At 41.4% G+C, this 23,582-nt stretch overlaps 1 protein-coding gene across 3 annotated transcripts in view; it reads right to left on the reverse strand.

Annotated features, from left to right (window-relative positions):
• Positions 1–23,582, reverse strand: part of MPP3 (MAGUK p55 scaffold protein 3) — an 80,875-nt gene that overhangs the window by 51,967 nt on the left and 5,326 nt on the right. For all 3 annotated transcript variants that reach the window (XM_078377970.1, XM_078377968.1, XM_078377969.1), the window contains exons 2-6: positions 21,411–21,532; positions 18,672–18,790; positions 14,342–14,419; positions 8,096–8,176; positions 711–848 (exon numbers count right to left, since the gene is read on the reverse strand). In XM_078377970.1, coding sequence (XP_078234096.1) covers positions 711–848; positions 8,096–8,176; positions 14,342–14,419; positions 18,672–18,790; positions 21,411–21,435 — 441 coding nt within the window. In that variant the 5' untranslated portion in view covers positions 21,436–21,532. The remainder of the gene's footprint in view (positions 1–710; positions 849–8,095; positions 8,177–14,341; positions 14,420–18,671; positions 18,791–21,410; positions 21,533–23,582) is intronic.

Below are 23,582 nucleotides of genomic sequence, written 5' to 3' on the forward strand. Positions count from 1 at the left end.
GGGCAGGAATAAATGCAGATGAACATAACTAAAAATAGCAGAATATTTAAAGCCCTGGTTGCCAATAACTAAGCCAAGAGAGAGGTACTTCAGTATTATGAAACGAGGAAAAAAATCTCTACAAAAGGAGAGTAACCACCAAATTATGGTGCTGTGGTAAAAGACAAGAAACTGGCTATTTGGGAAAGCCCCAATGGACTGATTGCAACCCTGAGAAGGGTCACAATGGAAGATAGGGTACGAGGTTCCTAAACTCTTGTGTAAATTGATTCATTTTGTTGTTTAGTTGTTAAGTCATGTCCGACTCTTTGTGACCCCATGGACCAGAGCACGCCAGGCGCTCCTGTCTTCCACTACCTCCCGGAGTTGGGTCGAATTCATGTTGGTAGCTTCGATGACACTGTCCAACCATCTCATCCTCTGTCGTTCCCCTTCTTCTTTTGCCCTCACACTTTCCCAACATCAGGGTCTTTTCCAGGGAGTCTTCTCTTCTCATGAGATGGCCAAAGTATTGGAGCCTCAGCTTCAGGATCTGTCCTTCCAGTGAGCACTCAGGGTTGATTTCCTTCAAAATGGATAGGTTTGTTCTCTCTGTAGCCCAAAATCTGTTGCAGCAGTAAATGAACTGGGACAAATTGGTTTTTCATGCCCATCATTCATCCTAATCCTTTTCCTCCATCCATCACAGCCTACCTCTCTTACGTACATACCAGTGGTTCTTTATTTTTCACCAGACGAACTATTTTCACTGATTCTTCCTCAAAGTCATCATCGATATTCTCAGGCAAAGGAGGCAGGACAGGGTCAAAATTCTTCTGGGCAACAGTGTCATGTACAACAAGCATCGCCTTGGGGAGATGAGGGGAAATGGAAAGGGCATGAGAAAGAGTAATACAGCATGTGGAAATGGGAATGTCTTATGGTATACTTCACCAATATGGCCGCTTCCAAGTGTATTAGACCACAATCTTACCCCAACATGCACACACATCAAGCAGAATGGCCATCTTGTGGGAGAGAAACATTAGGGACAAATCAGAAAGGTGCCAGGTTACAGAAAGCTGTACTGGAGCTTCCATTTCAGCAGGTGTCCAAGCAAGCTGTCTCAGTACATGGATGCTTCAGCTGACCTTGGCAAACTTCCTTGTCAGTCCAAAGTTTGGGAGGCTCTGACAGATGCATTCCCAACAAGACAGCCCCCCTTTAAGATCTGAGCTTCCAGCAAAAACTATGCAGCCACTCTCTTTGCCTGGAAACTATTTCTAGAGGACAAGACAAGAACTTTAATTTGTTTATACACTGGTTATCTTTTTTCAAATTGCTATCCCCCTAGTTGCGGCTGGATGAACCTTGAATCCTGCTTTCACACTAATCCTCTGAAAATGCAATTAAAAATAATCCAACAATTATCATCAAACCACAGAATATCGACAACAAAGAGCAAAACCCTCTCAAATGTTTCAGCAGCACCATTAGTTCCAATAAAGTTATCAACAAGTCATCCAGCCCTGTTTTGAACCACAAATGTTTCTTTTTAATCTTGTTTATCTCCAGGACTACAAGTTAAATAGGTGATAGCTAGGAAAACAAAGAAATAAAACTCATTAACACAGAAAAGTATACATAAGATTGATCTTTATCCCAGGGTTTATCCTTCCAGAAAATGAGGGTTTTGTTGTTTTTCAATCGAGTTGGTTGACTTTCTCCCCTTAAAATAAGCTCTGGAGCTGTACCTTAGTTTGGTCATCAGCTGCATATTCCAAATTATTCTGAACCAAGTGGAAATTGAAAGTACTGTGAGATTGTTTCCAAACTAAATTGCTGCTAAACTAAATTTTGTGGCTCTCAATTGATCAACTATGCAATAAAAACATAAACATCCAAGAACTGGATGTAGCTGGGATTGTGACCCTGCAACATACAGTAGAACAGCCCAGTGTAAACTTGAGCCTGCTCAGTGGGCTGGAATACTATGGGACTGCTCAAAGGGGGCAGGTAACTGGGGAGGAATAGAATGGATTGGCTGGAATCTTGAGCAGACACATTCCATACTGCAACATTTTGTTACAGAACTTCATTTTCAATTCTAAGATTGTTGTTTTAATATACTCTTTCAAGGTAAAAAGGCAGCTATCTTTTTCTGTAGTGGTCACGGAATGAGAAGGCTGATGGTTTAGGTGATCACAAGTAATTAAGAAAGCAATTAGTCTTAGAGAGAGAAGTTAAAGAAGTCAGTCACACACAGAGATGTCCGCCAGCAGAGTCCTCCTGCCTGTCCACCTTTCTGGGGCAACGCCCCCAGGAGGACTCCCTTTTATTAAGCTTACAGATAGCTGACAGTATACTGATAGGGCACGGTTACATAATGCCAATTAGGACTGGCCAAAGAAAGGCTTTGAAGTAACCGTATTTTTCGCTCCATAAGACGCACCTTTCCATAAGACACACCAATTTTATAGGAGAAGAAAACAGGAAAATATAATCTGTTTTCCTCGCTCCATAAGACGCACAGACTTTCCACCCCCCTGTTTTGTGGGGGAAAAGTGTGTCTTATGGTGCAAAAAATACGGTAGCTCTCTATCTCTATGAGAAAGGGGAAGAAGGGGTAGCCACTCCTCTCCAGAAGCAGCCGGGTCATATCCAGGAGAGTATGCTCTACACTGAAGAACAGACAACAGCTTAGCAACCTTGGGGAGGGCGCCCCCCCCATTTTTCTTTTCTTTTTTTTCTTGTCTTGGGGAGGATTATTCTACTGTATCCTACAATCTAGTATGTCATCAAATGTTTGCATTAGTGGATATACGTAAGACTGCCTTGCAAGCTGATGCAAAACAAGAACAAAATGAACCTAAAGTCAAATAGAGTGCAAGAGAAAGGGAGTAAAGCTGAAATTTATAGAACTGAAGGCAACTACCACACAGAGATATCAGAACCCAAGGCTTTTCTTATTCTATCTCTAGCTTTATATACAAGCTAAGCAAGCTAGAACTTAGGGCTTCAGATTTTGAGAGGCTTCGAAATATATTTTTAATATAATCTTTTGTTAGCACAATACACTTTGAGGTGTATCATTAATACAGCCTCTTGAAGCTGATATAACCAGCATGCCTTAACCCAGATCTGTAAAATTCCTCCTCAACAACCTGCTTTTATGAATCTACAACAAAAGGCAATGCAGATATTTGTGGTCATGAGAGCAATAATTTCCTTACCAGACCCTGGTAAGAGACCATCTGCCTAGTGCACATGTTGTGTGTGTGTGTGCGTGTGCGTGTGCAAAAACTCTGCCTTCTTTAGACTCCTCTCTTTATTTCTCCCTTAAATTGCCTTTCCCCGCTGTTCCTGCATGTTTTATTAGACTGGAGATAAATCTAGAAAGAACATAATATCAGTGCTTGCCTGGTATCATTAAATATTTCATACAATGGATCTAAGCTGGCAGCCAGCCACAAAAGCTGCATCGGACTCAAGCATAAAGGAAGTACTTTTCCACAGTTCAAAGAATAAGTTGACTTCTGAACAAGCAAATGCATATTGATGGAAGGGGTGCAAAGTGGATAGGTGGGAACAATACAGATCTACATCCTAGAAATTCTCAAACGGAGGTATTAGAAGCCAATAAAAAACTGAACCTCGGCCAAGAATTTGATGTTCCAGCATCAACTCGGCCATCTGGGGTTGTATGAACAGGAAAAGAGATTTGAACAGTGTCCAACCAGCAGTACTTCAAGCAGAGCTAGAAAAGTTACTTTTTTTACTCTTCAGCTTCTGGGGGATTTGAAAAGCTATGGTTCAAAAGGTAAAATTTTGCAAATTTTGTCTCTCAGGCAAGGTGCCACAAAGATCCCCCTTGGAGGCCACTGTTCATCATTGATATGTACACTACTTTATAAACATACAAAGTGAGCAGAAAAGACATGCTCTGATAAAGGTACGATCAAAAATTTAAACTCTGCTGAGGGGGAGTGGAACACAATTGCACATAACGATGAACCAAAATTATGGGGAACTGTGGGCGACTTAGCAACAAGCAATGCAGACATGTATACTGCTTAATTCTTTCCACTGGCTATCAGCAGGAGTGGCTATTGCAAGCTAGGAAATTGCTTGTCAATGGTTCGTTGAGCCCCTACTAGCTATTTTTCGGCTATACATGCAACAATTTCTAGCCAGCAGAGCCAATAGTGAAAGAGGATAGACATTTCAGTGAAGCCATATTCAAACATTTAATTGAACACTACCTGAAAGGCCATACCTTCACCATCTCTAGGTGAACTGGAATTCCTGGCCTGCCCATCCCTTACCTTGGAAATGTTCCCCTTTTTGGAATTCTAAAAGTAGAAGCCCAAAAAGCACATGTTTCCAAACTCCGGCCTCACCCAACAAAATGGCTTCAGATTCTCTCTTGTTAGATGAGCAACAAACCAGGTATCCCGGTCCGAATACAATACAAAATCAAAAGAGTTTTCACGGTTTTCTTAACCCATTGCCAATATCAAAAGAGAAATGTGAGTGATCCAGAAAACCTAGATCACCATTGTATTTGCTTGTTACCAACAAACCATTTTTTTTTTTTTTTGGGTAACTCTGGCTTAGTGCTACTATTTGTTCGTCTAGTCCGGTGGTTCTTAACCTTTTCGAAAGAAACGCCCCCTTGAGCCATTGAGGAAGTTATCATCGCCCCCCTCCCTGCGGCGGGGCGGCAGTGGAGGCACCAGATCCACTGCCAGCACCAGCTGCTCTGGATCCGCCTGCCAGATCCGCTGCCAGCACTGCGGCTGCAGCTGCCTTCTCAAGTTTGGCTCGCTCCATTGCCCCCATATTGCCCCCTTTCTGTTCCTTCGCCCCCGTGTTGCCCCTTTTCATTCCATCGCCCCCCTGAAAAATGAAATCACCCCAATATCACCCAGATTAAGAACCACTGATCTAGTCCAACACCGTCTACTCTGTTAACAGCTGGCAGACTGTCTTTACCACTATCTGCTACCCTGTTGGGTTTTTTGAACTGGAAATGAACTTGGGATTGTCTTCATGCAAAGCATGTGCAGTTCCACTAGGAAAACAGGAAGAGAAGGGCTTTGGTTCAGACATGGTAAAGACACCAGCAACCAGGAGTATCTTTTAAGTGAATGCAGTTGCACATACCTAGGCTTTGTTTGAATTTACATCACACACAAATTCATACACCAGTAGCTCATTGGCCATTTTAAAGCAGGAAAACATCGTTCCAGTGGAAATTATAAGGGATTGAGAAGCAATGGGAAAAGAATGCTTAACTGCTCTCAAACTCTTTTTTTAATCCACTCTGAATTACTTTGCAAGCAACTCTCCCTACTCCTCCATAATTCCAATGAGTGTTTGTAAAACAAAATATCCAAAACATACATATGAAAAATGTCATTCTGTGAATGTTATATAAGCACACACTTTTCATACTCTAAAGATATATTTCTTCGATATACTTCTCTCTGTGTGTCTGTATGTGTGTAATTACATATAGTTATATACATGCACTCTTCTCCCCCATTCCTCCCACTCCCAGCCAGCTGGAGAAGATCTTATTGCCTTTATTAGGCATAATCAATTTTAATTTCTGTTTCTTTTGCAAATGATCTGAACCACTCAATAAAAACAACTCTGTGCTACCTTGAATTCCTGTCTCTTTCTAAATCCGTTAAAGACCTCTGCAATTTGAGCTCATTTGAAAATCACTCTCTTCATATCTTATAGCGCTCGGTAGAAGTTATTAAAACCCCATTTATTATCTGCCTATTCAACTCTAAACGGAAGGCGAACGCACACCTCCCTCCTGGAGTGGGAGAATAAAGGTTTCATGCTAACAAGGGGGAGAAGCCATTTATATTCTGCATCAAATGCTGCAAGACATGAAACAATGGGTTTAAAGGAATATGTAGGTTCGAATAAACACAATGAAGAGAAGAATAAAACTATCACTCAGTGAGGGATTAAAACCAACATTTGGCTGGTTTCAATGCCACAAACTCCAAGTAATGATAAAAATGAGATTTCTTCTGAACATGGACAGACTGCCGATTCATGTTCTGTGATTAAATTCTCTCCCCTCCACAACACAGAACCAAGGACTCTTTAAAGTCTTTCCCTATTTCTGCCATACAAGACATCCAAGACAACTTGCTAATAAATCCCAAAATAAAACCTATCACGCTCCTGGCTTTATATCATAAAATTACTAATCAGCCTCAACCAAAAGCACAGGAAGAAAAGCACATAAAGAACTTTAGAAACTCAAGTAGCAGCAGAGCCACTGCGTGCCCAGCAAGAGCAAGAAACAGGCAGTTAAACAGTCATATTTTAAAATGTCTTTTAGAACAGTCTCGTCCTCCCCTGGAGAATTAGGGGTGAGCCACATGGCTACATATTCAGAGGAAGACAATCCCAATCCCAGGGGCAGCTGCTGACAAGGCCCACACCTGTGTGCCTTCTGGCCCCACTCCAGGGGTGATGTGAAGGATCAGGAAGGCTCCATGATAGCCAGGTAAGTGACTGCAGAGAGCACCATCTCAGTTGCACGGCCCACTCTGGCACTCCTTCCCCAGTAAAGGTTTTCTGACGCCAAATCTGAGCTCTTTCCAATACCAGACAATTGCTATGCTGTTTTCCCGTTACAGATTTCCTACGAATGCTCTACCCAGCTTCTCTATTCCTCCCTCTCTTTTCCCTCAACTCTCTTCCATCCTGTCTTACATCCCACTGTTTGCAATGATGTCCCTTAATCTTCCATAACATATTTTATCTCTTCACAGGGATAGGAGGGAGAGGAGCAAGCCAATTTTGAGTAGGCAGATGGGAGAGAGTGGAAAGTTAAGCTCCAGTTCCATCTCGTCTCTCTGTTCCTACTGCACCCACTGGCACTTTTCAAATACAGTGGTGCCTCGCCTGACGGTGTTAATTCGTTCCAGCGAAATCACTGTAGAGCAAAAACGTTGTCAAACGAAATAAAAAAAACCCCATTGAAATGCATTGAAAACCGTTCAGTGCGTTCCAATGGGCTGAATACCTGGTCGTCCAGTGAAGATCCTCTTTACGGCAGCCATTTTCTGGTGCCTGTTAAGCAAAAAATCAGTCCTAAAAACACCGGGGGGCCATTTTCTTCAGCTGGTGGCCATTTTGAAACCTGACAATCAGCTGTTTGCTGATCGTTGTAAAGCGAAAATCGGTTCCCGAAGCAGGGAACTGATCATCATGAAACGAAAGAAACCCATTTAAACCACTGTTTTGCGATCGCAGAAGCGATCGCAAAAACTTCAACGTTAAGAGGATTCGTCGTTATACATGGTGATTGTCCAGCAGGGCACGACTGTACAAAACCGACCACTAGCTGTGATGCACACAGAAATGTGTCAATGTAGCATGTCTGTTCTTCAGTACCTCTGTTTTGTGTGCGGTTCGTATACCAGCCAGAATGGCCACTTGATGTCTTTTAGGGTACCTCTAGATGATGCTTTTGTTGTGCATCACCCTGCTATGGAGTGACTTCTTTTCCCACAGGTCCAGCTGCAACTTCTCCTCCCTTCTTCCTTCTGTTTTATTACCTCAGAAAAATGTTAAGGAAGCAAAGACGGAGCAGCTGAACAATGCATTTTGATCAGTAGCACTATCAGTCATTCTGGATTGGGTGGAGTTTTTTTAAGCATTCTATAACTGATCCACGCAGCAATGCCAATTTCACCACCACACCTGGAGGGGAAAGAGTGCTCTTGTAGACCTAAAGCATGGGAGGTTTGTAGTCCACAAAGCCGTAGCACTCTTAGTGAGCCAGAATCCTCCAGCCAGTGTGGCTAGTGCTGTGCTGACTGGGACTTGTAGTCCAAAATGTAACTTTTCCAATGACATTCCCAAATGTGGGGGACCAAGATGTGCTGGCTAGGGCTTCTGAGAGTCGTAGTCTAAGAATATCTCGGGCCCCAAGTTAGTGAGCTGCTGATTTAAGCAATGATAAATTACTAGACCTAATAAAGAAGGGATAAAAACACAACTCCCACTCCCTCCATTCAGGAAATTACTGGGCTGCACCACCCCCTTTTCCCGAACCATTGAGTATGCAGCCTTTTACCCTGAGATGAGGAGTTGACAGAAGCTGGAGAAGTTCCTTTTCATCGTTATTCATGGGTGCTGTCTGCAATTCTTCTATCACCTTAAGAAAGACAGGAAGAGCATGAGTAACCCATCTATGCACAAGACAGCATCTTATTTTCTGCTTGCATTTTTAGGTCAATGTTTTCCTAATCCCAGTGTCACACTTCAGAGAAGTAGCAGTAATTGCAAACACACATCAGGAGGACCTAAGTCTTCATGAAGCACAGAAACACCCTACAAGATACCCAGGCTTGGGAAATTACATAGGACAAGAGGAAGCTGCCCGTCAATGCATTCATCTTGTTCTATATTGTCTACAGCAGCTGTAGCGATCCCAGATATTGTTGGACTTCAACTCCCTGATTCCCTGGGCATCAGCAATGCTGGGTGGGGCTTCTAGGAGCTGAGATCCAAGATCATCTGAGGGATCAAAACCTGGGAACTATTGATCTACCACAATAACTGGCCATGGCCTATCATAGTCTCTGATAGCAATCCTTCCCAGCCCTATCTGGAGACATCAGGGAATGGAATTTATGATCTTTAGCCTCTAAAGCATATGCAAAAGGGAGAGCCGACATTTTTTTAAAGACCACAGAAAATAAATGGGACTATGTTGTGAACCTTTATGTCACTGATAGCAATTCCACAAATGCCAGAGCATTCAGACTTGCAGTTAAAGCCCATATTTACTGCCTGATGACCAATCAAAAGACAAAGCAACCTAATTTCCTTGATGCTGGAGGTAGAAAAGCTCATGCCACAATAGACTTCCTTCATCGCTTAAGTATGATGTTTCTAAGGGCAGGGCACAAAGAGGTACTTCCCAATGCCTCACATATGATGGAGGAAGCATCAGCCAATACATGGCTGTGGTTAGTTAGTAAGGCATCCTTCAGTCTCAAGAAACTATGGTAATGTGCTCTGAATGGAGGACTTGGAACAGCGTCTAATGTGGCTGAGAAGGTCAATTTGAGATTGACAATCCCTTCCACACTGAAGACAAATACAATCTGTTCCCTGTCCAGCTCCCTGATTTTGCTGGTTTTGGGACTGCCTCCTTGCCTTGGCCTGCTGGACAAGTGTCTCTTCAAATTGGGAGAGGCCATGCTGCACCGCCTACCTCCAGGCTGAACGGTCAGATGTCAAGGTTTCCCATTTGTTGAGGTTGATTCCTAAGGCCTTCAGATCTCACGTGCAGATATCCTTGTATCGCCGCTGTGGTCTCCCTCTGGGGCAATTTCCCTGCACTAATTCTCCATACAGGAGATATTTTGGAATTCGACCATCAGCCATTCTCACGACATGCCCAAGCCAACGTAGACGTCGCTGTTTCAGTAATGTAGACATGCTAAAAATTCCAGCTCGTTCTAGGACTATAGTGGGGTCTCGACTTACGAACGGCTCAACATACGAATGTTTCGACTTACGAACCGCTCTCATAGGAATATATGGACTCGACTTACGAACTTAGATTCGAGTTACAAACTCTTTTTTTCCTTTTTTTAAAGCTAAGTCATCTTAGGTTAAAAGGAAAAAAGAAAAAATATCCCCCTCTAGTGGCAGAAGGAGGAATAGCAGCTTCCCATTAGTTTCTATGGACGAAAAGAGCAGATACGGATTAAATGGTTTTCAATGCATTCCTATGGGAAATGCAGATTCGACTTAAGAACTTTTCGACCTGAGAACTGCCTTCCAATACGGATTAAGTTCATAAGTCGAGACCCCACTGTACTCTATTTGGAACTTTGTCCTGCCAGGTGATACCAAAAATGTGTCAGAGGCAACGCATATGGAAGATGTTCAGCTTCCTCTCCTGTCATGCACAAAGGGTCCAGGACTGACTGCAGTACAGGAGTGTGCTCAGGACACAGGCTCTATAGACCTGGATCTTGGTATATGCGATTAGCTTCTTATTAAGCTATACTCTTTTTGTGAGTCTAGAGAACGTGGTAGCTGTTTTGCCAATACGTTTATCCAGCTTGACATCTAGGGACAGAGTGTCAGAGATCGTTGAGCCAAGGTACACAAAGTCATGAACAACTTGCAATTCTTATGTGGAGATGGTAATAGAGGGAGGTCAGTCCACGCCCTGGCACATGACTTGTGTTTTCTTCAGGCTGATTGTTAATCCTTGGCAGGCTTTACTAAAGCGATTCATGAGTTGTTGGAGGTTTTCAGCAGAGTGGGCAACAACAGTTGCATCATCGGCAAATAGGAAGTCCCGCATGCATTTCAGCTGGACTTTGGTCTTTGCTCTCAATCTAGAGAAATTAAAGAGTTTTCCATCTGATCTAGTCCAGAGATAGACACGTTCTGTTGCAGTTCCAAAGGCGTGCTTCAGCATGAAAGCCCTGTTTCACTCTGCTTTGGATGTCAAAGCAATCTGATGTTGAGCCATCAAAAACTACAGTGCCCTTAATTTCCTCATGAAAGGACCTGATGATGTTAAGGAGTCAAGGTGGACATTCAATCTTGGGAAGTATTTTTAAAAGGCCATCCCTGCTAACCAAATCAAAGGCCTTTGTGAGATCTATGAAGGCCACAAAGAGTGGCTGTTATTGTTCCCTACATTTATCCTGCAACTGTCTGAGGGAGAATATCATGTCAGTGGTGGCTCTATTAGCTCGAAATCCACACTGTGATTCTGGATAGAGTCTGTCTGCAAGCACCTGGAGTCTCTTCACAACATGGGCAAGCAGCTTCCCTACAAAGCTGAGAAGAGAGATGCCACGGTAGTTATTGCAGTCGCTTGTCACCTTTGTTCTTATACAATGTGACAATGTTTGCATCCTTCTTGTCCTCTGGTACTCCACCTTCCCTCCAGCAAAGACAAAAGATTTCATACAGCTTGGTGGTGATTATCTCTTTACAGGATTTCAGCAGGGATGTTATCCTTCCCAGGTGCCTTGTCGGAGTTGAGGGAATCCAAGGCCACTTTTATTTCTGCTAAAGTTGGTTTGCTGTCCAACTCTTCCAAGACAGACAGGCACTCCATGTTATTTAGTGTCTCTTCAGTTACTACATTCTCTCTGGAATATAGCTCAGAGTAGTGCTGCACCCAGCGTTCCATCTGCTGTGCTCGGTCCTGGATAATCATGCCTGTAGCAGACTTCAAGGGAGCAGATTTCTTCTGTATTGGACAGGGCTGTGGTGGAGAGTCCTCAAACAAGCATTTTACCATTGCCTTGCAGTGTCTTTAAAAGGCTCTCTAATAAATTCCTACTTCTAATGTGCTATTTGTATCTTATTCTTCGGGCCTCAGTTTTTCCAGTCTGAATTACCACCAACAAATGTCAGAGAGAGGTGCTCCATCCTAGTTCTTCCATCTGATGTTCCATTTTTGATATGTAGAGAATTAAAGGGTGTAGATCGCTACCTGCAGCCTAAATTGCTACAGACAGGATTAACACCCTTGTGAGAATTACATCAGTGAGTTTCATATTTGTGAGCCTGACGATAAACATGGATGCACCTGGGGGAGGGAGAGTCAGGAGCAAGAGAGAGAGAGGAAGCCCATCAAAGGGAAAACACTTTAGAAGAGGGACAAGCTGTATGGGCAGATCACGGAAAGTTATATTTTAAATGTATTATAGTAATAAGCTCAGCACTTCCCAAGATACAATCAGTTATTGCAACTGTATATAGTAGTTACAATTATTTACCTTTAACACCAGAATGCAGCAGCATGAAGAGTAGAATGAGCCAATACTAGAATCAGTACCCCTTCATCATTTAATGAGGCCATACTGATTGTAAAAGAGAGTCTCTTGTAAAAGTTACATGAACTGAACAATGTGTGCAGTTTTACCTGATTAACTTGCAGCTGTAATGTACTTATATTCTTGCTACTAGGGAAAAGGAATTAATTGCATGTAAGTGGTCAGTTACTTCCCAGCAATCTGTAAGAGTGTTCTACATGCACTAAAAGCCTGGAAGCCAAGATGAGAAAATTATAGTGTGTAATATTAAAAGAGAATACAAACTGAGCGAACATATTGTTCTCTTTGTAGTTTTATTCCCCTATGTTTTACTGTGTTCTACTGTGATGGCCTATGGCTAAATACAATTAAAGTAATATATGATAAATGATGACTGAGAGAACTGGGCAGAACAATGACAATTCATGGGACACAATTCCCCATGGATCTAAAATCTATAGAAAGAAAAGAGTAGGCTGGATTGGAGGTGGTGTTGCTGATGTGTCAAAGACAGCAGTGTCTCCAATAAATTGGAAGTCATCAAAGAAGCAAGCTTATCTGCACAATCTGTCTGGTAAGACTCTCATTCTTTAAGAAGTAAAAACAAGAGGACTGCCTTTGCAGCACCAACAAGTTGGGGGCAGAGGTCAGCTTCTAACACAATACAGAAGAAAAGTTTGGGTTGTGGGTGGCTAGAAATTTCAACCCAGGAAGAAAAAAATTGTATGTTTAAAGAGAAAATATACCAATTTAACACATGATCTGTTACAATGTGACTCTTAGACACAGAAAGAAATGTGAAGCCCTTTTGTACCTCACATTATGTACTTAAATCACCATTCCAATAAACATGTGACATTAGAAGTGGTTACTTAAGTTCTAGAAGCTCCTTTATGATTTTATCAAGGACTACTGAGGATATATGTATACTGCACACTTATAGGAATTTGATTCCACTTTAACTACTATGCCTGTATCCCAAGGAATCCTGGGATTTGTAGTTTGGTGAAGTACTCAGAAGTCTCTGCTGGAGAGCTCTAGTATGCCACGGCACAGAATTCTGGGGCCCTCACCAAACTACAGATCCCAGGATTCTGCAGGGCACAGCTATGGGAGTTAAAGAGGAATTAAACTGCTAAAACTGTAAAACTGCCATCTTGAATGTTTTCATTACATGTCCTTGCGTTGCTTTTTAAAAGCTTATTGATTAACATATATTTATTGTTTATTTTCATATTACTGTGACATTTATGTTGCTACTACAGTGGGGTCTCGACTTACGAACGACTCGACATACAAACGTTTCGACTTACGAACCGCTCTCATAGGACTATATGGACTCGACTTATGAACTTAAATTCGAGTTACGAACTCTTTTTTTCCTTTTTTTAAAGCTACAGTAAGTCATCTTAGGTTAAAAGGAAAAAAGAAAAAATATCCCCCTCTAGTGGCAGAAGGAGGAATAGCAGCTTCCCATTAGTTTCTATGGACGAAAAGAGCAGATACAGATTAAATGGTTTTCAATGCATTCCTATGGGAAATGCAGATTCGACTTAAGAACTTTTCGACCTGAGAACTGCCTTCCAATACGGATTAAGTTCATAAGTCGAGACCCCACTGTATTTAATGTTGTTATTACTGACTTATTTTGTTGTGGACCACCTACAGTGGACTTTGCAGTCTAAAAATAAATAAAGTGCATATACTGTATATATTTTAGAGACACTTGTGAGCATGAGTTGGAAAACTTTTTACTGGCAAGGACCATATTGCCTCAGCAGATGTTTCTTCAGAGTAGCAGTCTGGACAGGGACCACTATTGCATGAGAGTACAGATGGGTAAGAACCAAACTATGAACCAGAAAAAAAGTGTTCATGGTTTGGTTTGTGCAACCCATTTTGCCAAACGGAAATGAAGCACCAAACTTTTCTCCTCTTGGTGCTTCATTTTGCTTCAACAAAATGGACACCCGCCAACCCCCATCTCGCTGTCCCCGTCACCTCCCAACCTGATCCTGGCACCAATTCCTCCACCGTTGATATCTTCAGAGACAGTGGCCTGGCTTCCCTTCCAGGAGCCAGGCCTGCTGTCTCTGAGCATGCACCTGTCTTTCAGTTGACCAGCTGGGGATCACATGCATGTGTACAGGCAGCATCCAGACTCCTGGAAGGGAAACTGATCACTGCCTTTTGTGCATTCGTTCACTCCTCAGCTGATCAGGTCAATCAGCTGGAGTTCAGGCACCTGCACACAGGCAGTACCCGGGCTCCAGAGGGACCAACAGTGGTGTGACAGAACAAGGCAACACCCTCTCCACCAGGGATGAATTGAAAACTGAAGCAGTGCACAATTCAGTTTTCTGGTTGGTTCATGGTGGTTTGTGGCTAACCCCAAGCCATCGCAAACCACCATTTTTCAGGTTCATGCCACCCTCTAGATGTGAGGTATCAGCATGTACCCAGCAATGCTTACTCTAGTGCTAGCCCTAAACATACTGTACATACTATGTGAAGAGACTTACATCTTCAGCTAGAGCCGAGGCACTGTGCAGAACTGGAACTGGACTCTGCCGTTCATAATGACAGAGCTTTTCATGAATCTGAAACAGAAGAGAGCCATAAAGGTATAAGACATGAAACATTCAAGGGTTGGTGGTCCCCACGAGAAGCTCTTCTTCTTACTGCTGAGGTAAAGGCAGCACCACAAACAGACTCCTCCCTTTATTGTGTGCACATTTTTGTTTTACCTATTGGTAGTCCTTTGTTGTTGTGCTGCTGGACACTGTTTCTTTTAGGCTGATTGTTTATTATACAGTGGTGCCCCGCATAGCGAGGGTTAATCCGTTCCGGATTAACCCTCGCTATGCGAAATCGTCGCTAAACGGGGTAAGGGAAATGTATTGGAACGCATTAAACTTCGTTTAATGCGTTCCAATACCTTTGTTACTTACCCGTTCAGCGAGGATTCCAGGTGCCGGCAGCCATTTTCGCGCCTTCGCTAAGCGAGGGCAGGGCGCGAAAACGGCTGCCGGCAGCCATTTCCGGGCTTCCGGCGGCCATTTTGGAACCGCCGATCAGCTGTTCGGCGGCTCCAAAATGGCCACCGCAATACCCGATCTTCGCAATGCGGGTTTTCCCCATTGCGACGATCGGAGGAGTTTCCGTATAGCGATCCCGAAAAAGGGATCGCTATACGGAAACATTGCTATACGGTGCACTCGTTAAGCGAGGCACCACTGTATTCCTGACAGTTCCAGAGGCACAAGATAAAGAAATAGTATTCAGGGATTATTAAGATTTATATGTTCTTCTGTATTCATGTGATCAGGAATGCTTCGAAAACATTTAATATATTAAATAGCTGCTTGTAAAAGCTAAAAAAATAGCTAATTGATAATAGCACACCAAAAAAATTGGAATACAAAAACATAAAATCCAAAAGGGCTGGGAAAAGGAAGAGGACTCTGCATCACAGTGGGCATCATCCTCTTGAAGAACAGTGTCTCCAGAAATTGGAAAAGTTACCTTTTTGGAACCAAAGTGCCAAGAAATTTAGAGTCAATACAGTTAGTTATTGGGATTCTGAAGATGTAGTCTGAAAAATCAAATTTTCCAACCTCTGAGAATTTCAAAGTCAATGTGTGCCACCACTGAGGGAAAAAAACTTTTGTCACCACCCACCACACCTTAGCTGGTGGAAGACACCAAAGAACTTCAGATGAACTTAACATGTAGGGGGATGTGGGAATGCAGATGGTTCATAATCACCATCATCACCACAGCAACAATAACAAGTAATCATTATCATGAGTTCCCATCTTCTTTCCTTATATTCTTCTTCATACACTTTGTTATATCCCATTACAGTGGTGCCTCGCAAAACGCTGTCTTGTGAAAACATTGTCTTGCGAAATGCGGTTCCCCATTGGAATGCACTGAAATCTATTTAATGCGTTCCAATGGAAAGATCATTGTCTTGCAAAAATCGCCCATAGAAAACATCATCTTGTGAAATGCGGTTCCCCACTGGAATGCATTGAAATCTATTTAATGCATTCCAATGGGGGAAAATCGTCGTCTTGCGAAAATCATCCATAGGAAACCATCGTCTTGCGAAGCGCAACAGTGATTGCAAAAACTAATCATCTTGAGGATTAATCGTCCCGCGAGGCAATCGTCTTGCGAGGCACCACTGTAGTTCATATGCCAGTGGTCCATTTCTCTTCTGTATGTCAGCCTATATATCATGTCAATCTGAACCCTTTCCTCTTCTGATTGTAAAACCATTTTTATCACTTTCACTCCTTCAACAAATCCTTTTCTAGACTACTCTGTCCTCACTGTGCCTCTGTTTCCACTCCCAGTGGATTCTCCTCTTTTACCCTATCTCCAAGACTCAATCTATGATCTCTGCACGTCAACACCAGGGTTGCCATTGAAATTTTATTTTTCATTTCCCTTACTTTCTGTGACCAACATTTGTCAATTTCCCTGACCACCATTCAAATATAACCACAAGTTAAAAATGAATAGGTCATATTGCATTAACCCAAGTCTTAATGAAATATTCCACTCTACAATTACACAAGTCTCAACTGCAAAAATAGTTGTCAAAGTAAGAGATTTAATACCAGCTTCTTTCAACATTAACTGCAGCAACATCTGTTTTACAATTGCACCAAAAATTACACCAAGATACAAACTTCAATTCAAGTAAACTCTGAATGCTAACAAATGATATAACATTTTAGCAGGAGACAAAACATCAATTCCATACACAAGCAGGACCCCAAATTTATCTTTATATTTATATGTATGTTAAATGCAGTACTAGCAGTTAGGGAGGAAAACAGTTAGATGTTTAAAATTTGTATCTTGCTAACCGTTTAAACTAGCCTTGCTTTGCAAATGCTACAGGCAGACTTTGGAAATTATGCAGGGACAAAGCTCAACAAACACATTAGGCTGATCCTGGGGATGGAGCTAAGAAAAGGTGGAGCAGGGAAAGGGCATCATTAAGTTTTACTTGTATTCTGCTACTTCTCTATTCCAGTTGCCACAAGAACAGATCATGCTCTTGCAGCAGCAGGTCAAAAATCCACTGCTTTAACATATTTTAATCACAATTCTCCTGACTTTCTCTGGTTTCAGACCAATTTCCCTCACTTTCCCTGACTTTCCAGAAAGTGGCAACTCAGCATTCACAGTGTTTGTTTGTCCCGGAGTTCAAGTAGATGACCCTATGTCACTTCTGCACAGCTCCCAGCACATTATTGACCAGATCCCAGAAAAGTTACTTTTCAGGAATAGAGTTTCCAAAATCCTTCAGTCAGAGGACTTTAATGGTCTCAATGACCACGCTGATTGGGAGAGTCTAGGAGCAGAAGTCCAAAAGGTAAAATTTCCAGGCACTGCTGCTGGTGCTATATGAACAACAACGGTTGATCATGGACATCATCCAAATGTTTGGAACTACTAGTGATAACATAAGTCACTCCCTCTCAGTCAACATCCACTTCCCACCCACTCCCTTTAATATACAGAAATTCTAAAAGCAGTACAGTACAATAATTTTTCCCAAACAATCAGTACCTTCCAGCAAAATGTGTATCAATTGTTTTGTTACTAAGTTAAGCCATGGTATTTAAACTCTGAAAAGCAGTCTGCACACCTTTACTGGCAAGAAGTGCCATTAGAATTCATTTTTTCATTTGTCAGTTGTTCACTGATGTTCATTATTCACAGTTCCATCAATTCCAACTAGAGAATTGGCCAGCGTTCTATTACCTGTAAATTCAGTACTTTCCATCTGAACAACATATACACAACCGATTGGGGGGGGAAACCCCATTTTATAGGCAATTTAAAAGGTGTAGAGGCACAGCACAATGGATGTCTAAACAAAACAGAAGCTTCTGTGCTCTCACTCTTTTTATCCTCCCTGCAACTTTCCCATGAACTGCTGGTGCAGTTCTAGTGTTTCAATTTTTCATATCATTAGAAACTAATGAGACAAATTAGAAACAAACTGATTTTTAATTTTCATCTGCTGAAAATTTTCATTTTCACAGTATAAACAAAATAAACCAGGGAAACTCATTTGTTCGGTATTTATTTTTTAAATGAACCCATGCACCCCTTCTCAAGAGTGTTATATGGAGGTTCCACTCTATACAAGAAATTAATGCCCTGTCATATGCCAAGTTGTGCAACTGGCATGTGACTAGGAGTTCAAATGGCAACTCATCAATTGACAGTAATTCACTGCTGCAATTTAGGCCCTTAAACATATGCCAATGTATATTTCCAAAAGGAATCTGACTATTATGTGATAGAGGGGAGGACGCCTGCACGGCTGCTCCACGATCACATTCTTAGCTAACATGAGGTCCTGAATGTATAAGCCAGGGCTATATCAGGAGGACAGATGGATAGTGCCTGGTGTAGTTCTATCTCAGCAACTAATAAAGCCCAACTGGGTTAGTACTTGAGCCAGACTCCACTTTTGCCAATTGAATGCAGAGATTGGAAACTTCATTTCTGGATTATAGCTTCTAGAATTCAGAACACAGTTGGGGATTCTCAGAATTCTAAAAGCATAACTTTCTCAAGCTCTAACCCAAGAGATCTGGGTGGCGGGGAACAGGAAAGCAAATAAAAAAAATCTGCACATGATCAAATTGAAAATGCTACATCAAAATTCTGTGCATTTCCATTTTACTTATATGCATCAAAATCCAATGTTAGTTCTGGTAATAAAAAGAGATTCTAGGATTAAATGCAAGACAAGGTCAAGTCACCAGAATAACAAGACCAAGTAAAAGTTTTTTTTCTCAAATCCAAAATATTTACCTTCATTAAATAGCTGAGACTTCTCTCACTAAAGATGTCTCTAAGGAACACCATTTCCTCCTTGTGATTTGAGTCTGGTCTTAACTGTGATGTCAGGAGGGCAAGGGTCTCATGCAAACCTAAAGAACAAATACACAAAGAATTCACTGGGGTATTCATTAGCTTGTTACAATGCACTGCAAGAGCTTTAGGCCAAGTCCTGTAGGCAACTTCTAACACAGCTGCAGAGGAAAATAGGAGGTGAGGATAAGAGAAGACACTTCAAAGAATGGGTTCCAAACAAATGAGGATTTTGAGCTACAATCCTAGCATTTAAAACTTTGCAGCTCAGACCTGATCTTCCTTGTGCTGAAGTTGCAATTTAGACCAGCTAAAGCTCAGCACAGTTCAGAACTTGAAAACATTACCTTTTTGGACTAAAAATCCCATGCTGGCTGCAGGCCCTAGAATCTGTCATCACAAAATTAAATTTTACCAAAGGTTGGCCCAATCACTGTATGGCTTGCAAACAGAGGGGTGAACTGAATTATTTTGCATTCCTACAGATAGAACTGAAGAAGCAGGATACGTCAACATCAAATAAAGTTAACTTCAAATAAATCAAATATGTTCATCTTAACCATGTCACAAGATTCTTTGTTTTTCTGCTTTCAAATCATCCTTTCAGCTGTAGCTCTTAGGAGTAAGATTTAGGAGGCCAATATTTCTTAAAATTGAATGACAGCCCGTAAAAGTGGCCTACCTTACAAAGCTTGAATATACATTATACTGTACAAACATTTGGGTTCTATTGTTCAAACTGTGGTTTGGACAACATTGACTGAAATCCAGTAGTAAGTTACAACTAGAGTAGGTCCACTCAAGAAGTGGCAGTTTTGTGCTTCTTAAGGAATTTCTGCTGGTATTTCTTATTGTACACAAGTAACAATAAGGCACAAAACCCAATAATGAAAATTGAGTAATTCACTGCTGTAATTTATGCAGTTCCACATAAGCCGGGACATGGAAACAACAGGATTCTGGCCAATGATTTTTAATGCTTTAATCCAGAGTTTCTTTCTCTCTCTCTCTCTCTCTGACACGCACAAATATTTGCAGCTGCTTTTAAAAAAAATCTTTAATATCTCTAGTTAAAGAAGAAAACGGGACAAAGGGGAGGGATCAAACATAGAGACTAATTATTATAGGTGACAGCCCATTAGAACACACTTGAGTTTTATGGCACCTTGAAGACAAATAGACTAACTGGAGCATGAAGTGTTATCCTCAGCTAGAGGATGTACAGATTAAAAAAAAAATACAAGAAACAGAAGAGTATCTGCCAGCTGAGGATAACCATGCATCTGATCTGTTGGGCCACCACCCACAGAAGAGAGAAGAGTGCCTTTCACCATGTGAATCTATCTGAGACTTGAGAATATCTTCCAAGGACCTGGTCTGTCATTCCCCCAGGAGATAAACACCGAGAATTCTTTCAATCATGATGCAAGGGATGATTTGAATGCAAAAAACCCTCCAACCCACCCCCATTAGAACTGCTCAGGCCCAATTCTGGTGTCACTGAGGTCTTTTTATCCCTTCTGCTGAATTGCATAGTTGTATTTTCACTCTGTTTTACCAAGCAACAGCCTGCAATCAGAGGGGAGCAGAGAACTCCTACCTCAGTCCATGGGCTATCCATTATATCCACTTTTAACTATATGGTTATTATTGGTTTTACGTCACTCCTGCTAACACTGCTGGATAGTGGTTTAGGTATCCGGCTAAAGAGCCAGAGGTTGGGAGTTAGATTCCCCATTGTACCTCCTTGACAGGGTTAGACTCAATGATCCTCAGGACCCTTTTCAACACAGTTCTAAGATTATTATGACTCAGTATTTCTGTTCTGAAGACAAGAGAGCCTGGCATGCTCTGATCCATGGGGTCACGAAGAGTCAGACACGACTAAACGACTAACCAACAACTTCTGTACTGACAGGACATATTCCCAAATGGGACATGTGAGACTGCTATAGATTCTCTGTTCTGTATGGCATGGAAATTTGGGATCTTAATAGGCTACTATAAAAAAATTGTATTTGAAATGTGGTGTCTTGAATTGATAAAGTGACCAATGAATAAGTACTAGAACAAATGAATGACATCCAAGAAATCATAATATTTTGAAACAAGATAATGACAAATGAAAAGTGTAGATTGTTAGAGCTTATCATTCAAGGTAAAATAAGCAGGAAATGAGGGAAGAAGAACATAATGGTAGGAGAATCATGGAGACAGCTTTGCATGTGGCAGTGCATCACTGCTATCCAGCCTCCAGAAGGAAAGGGGAAAAAGAAAAAGAGACATGCTTGAATAAGTCTTGACGCATAAAGAAACCATTTTTAGTGTCAAAACAGAGAACCCATGTCCTTCTAAAACAAGACTGAGTGTATTCCACTGATTTATTGTAGTCAGGTTCCTTTTCTTTCTTATTTATCCTGATAATTATAAGATACTATAACATTTTTTTTTATTTTCCTACAGTGAATTCCAGGCAATGTACCCGGCTCTCCTCACTTCAGTCTCATAAACTTTATAAGTAGTGTGCCTGGCCCAAGGTCATTCAGTGGGTTCTAGAACCTGAATTTCTTTTGCTACCATTCCAGCATTCTAAGCAGAGCACCACACTGGCTCTCTCCCAATTTCCTTAAAACAGAATCATTGTTAGAGAACATATTAATGTAGCAGAAAGTTCCATACCTGAATCTTCAGAAAGGACAGGCATGGTTTGTTCCTCACTCACTAACTACAGATGAAAGCAGTCTTTCAAAGTAACAACCGGTCTACCTCCAAGGGCTAGGGCATAAACAGGAACAAAATGCCTGAAAGTCAAAGAAAAAACTGGATGAGAATCACTTTTATTTCTCTTAAAACACAGCAAATAATAAAAAAAGTGAATATGTCTGTTTCATTGCCCAGCTTGAGAAAGGAGAACATTTTACTTAAATCTTGCTGCTCATCTTTGCTTTTCTTATTTATATTACTTATTACATTTATTCATTAAATTTATATTCCAAGTTTCTGCCAGAAAGGTCCATTCAGTAGCAAAACCAAGATAACAACAAAAATGCAATTAAAACATAAGAACAGAACATTACTCACTCAGAGGGCAGCCAGCTAACATGACCATAGAGTGGGCTTCACATTTTCCTATCACTGTTTTGCCACAGAGAAAACATTATTCTTTTTCCTATGTGGGACCATTATCCTTTGTGAGAATGTGGTTTCACAAATAAGACAAGATTTAGTAGGACTGATGATTCCCCACAAGGCTTGGGAAAGTTCCCTCTTTTTGAAATACTCTGATTCTCAAAGCCCTCCAGCCACATGAACCCCATTGGCAGGGGATTCTGGCAGGTGTGGACCGAAACAGGGAGTCTTCCAACTCCAATGGCTCCATCATCTACCCCAGTGACATGCGTTGACACCATCTGGAATATAATCTGTTTTAGCAATCTTCTGCATGTTTCCACACAAGTAAATCCTGGTGTTTCCAACTGGACTTATTCCCTAGTGCAGGAATGGACAAAGTGTTTTGTCTTCCATGTTGCTGGACTGCAACTCCCCATTAGCTCTAGACAGTGTCTCTAATGGTAAACAATGCTAGAAATTGCAGACTTACATCTAGAAGCTAAATTTTGCTCATTTCTCTTCTGGTGGATACTGAGAAGGTGGAAATGACATGCATTGAGAGCATGCCCACATGTCTCTGCAGAATAAGCCCCAATGGAATCAGACAGTCATCTATTATGCAGTTGCTTGAAAACAAGTTTGTTACATTCTTCTAGGGCTGAAAGAGACAGTTTCCAATCTGCTTGCCTTCAAGCCCTCACAAGTCCTAGGATGGTCTCAAACTGTCTCATGTGATTCAGCAGCAGCTTTGCTATGCCATGGCTTCTGCTCTCAAAAGTCCTGCATCTTGTCAAGTCAATCTATCCTTCAATGGTGCGTGCCATCTCTTGATGCATCTCCATTGACAACTCATCTCAGCTATCCCAGGCATGAATGGCCTGGTTAATTTATTTTCCCACCAGTTTGATGACAACATTCCCTTCTGCAGACTGTTCTATCCACACATTGAAGAAAAACAGATCAAAACGGATGGGCAAGCATTTCACTCCATCGTTTAGAAGAATTCAACAAAATCTGAAAATGTCTTCAAATGGATAAGATTCAACAGCCTTAAATTTCAATGTGAGAGAAAATGAAATTGATGGATTTGCTATCTAGCTCCAGATTTCACTGTTTTAATTCATAAAATCCAAAACCAGGGTTGGATTTATTGGCCCACTAAAACAGTTTTTAAAATGAGTCTTCTAGTCCTCCTGAACATCAGGCTAGGCATTACAGAACTGGAAGGAGGAAGCAGAAAAATCTAAAATTCAAGCCTGGATGACTTTTAGATGTCTCTTTTTCTCCTCATGCTCCAAGTTTTGCATTGCCCTGCCTGATAAAGGGTCTCTAAAGGACGCATGCCCTAATGAAACTGCAGTGGTTTAAGAATTCTGAATTTTGCCCACAGATCACACAGCTAAATAATTTTTGTATTTTATAGGAGTCGGGATTTGGATACCTGTATATTCAACCTTCTAGTAAAAAATTAGTGCTGCCATCTTTTTTTTCTGAAGGACTCCTCCTCTTTAACACCAGAAAGTACAATATGGTCCTCTCTGCACTATTTAAGACTTGAAGAGAGTTTCTTGAGATCCTATTCTTATCGAAATGTTGATCTATAGAATCTATCATTTCGCACAAGTGGTCTCCATGATGCCTTCAATCTTCTGCTCTATCTTCACAAAGGAACAATGTGACTACTAAAATCCCAGTAACTGACTATGTAACCCATGTGGGAAGGTTTTTTGACACTGTATT

This window comes from Pogona vitticeps, chromosome 6 (assembly GCF_051106095.1).
Source record: "Pogona vitticeps strain Pit_001003342236 chromosome 6, PviZW2.1, whole genome shotgun sequence".
Lineage (NCBI taxonomy): Eukaryota > Metazoa > Chordata > Lepidosauria > Squamata > Agamidae > Pogona > Pogona vitticeps.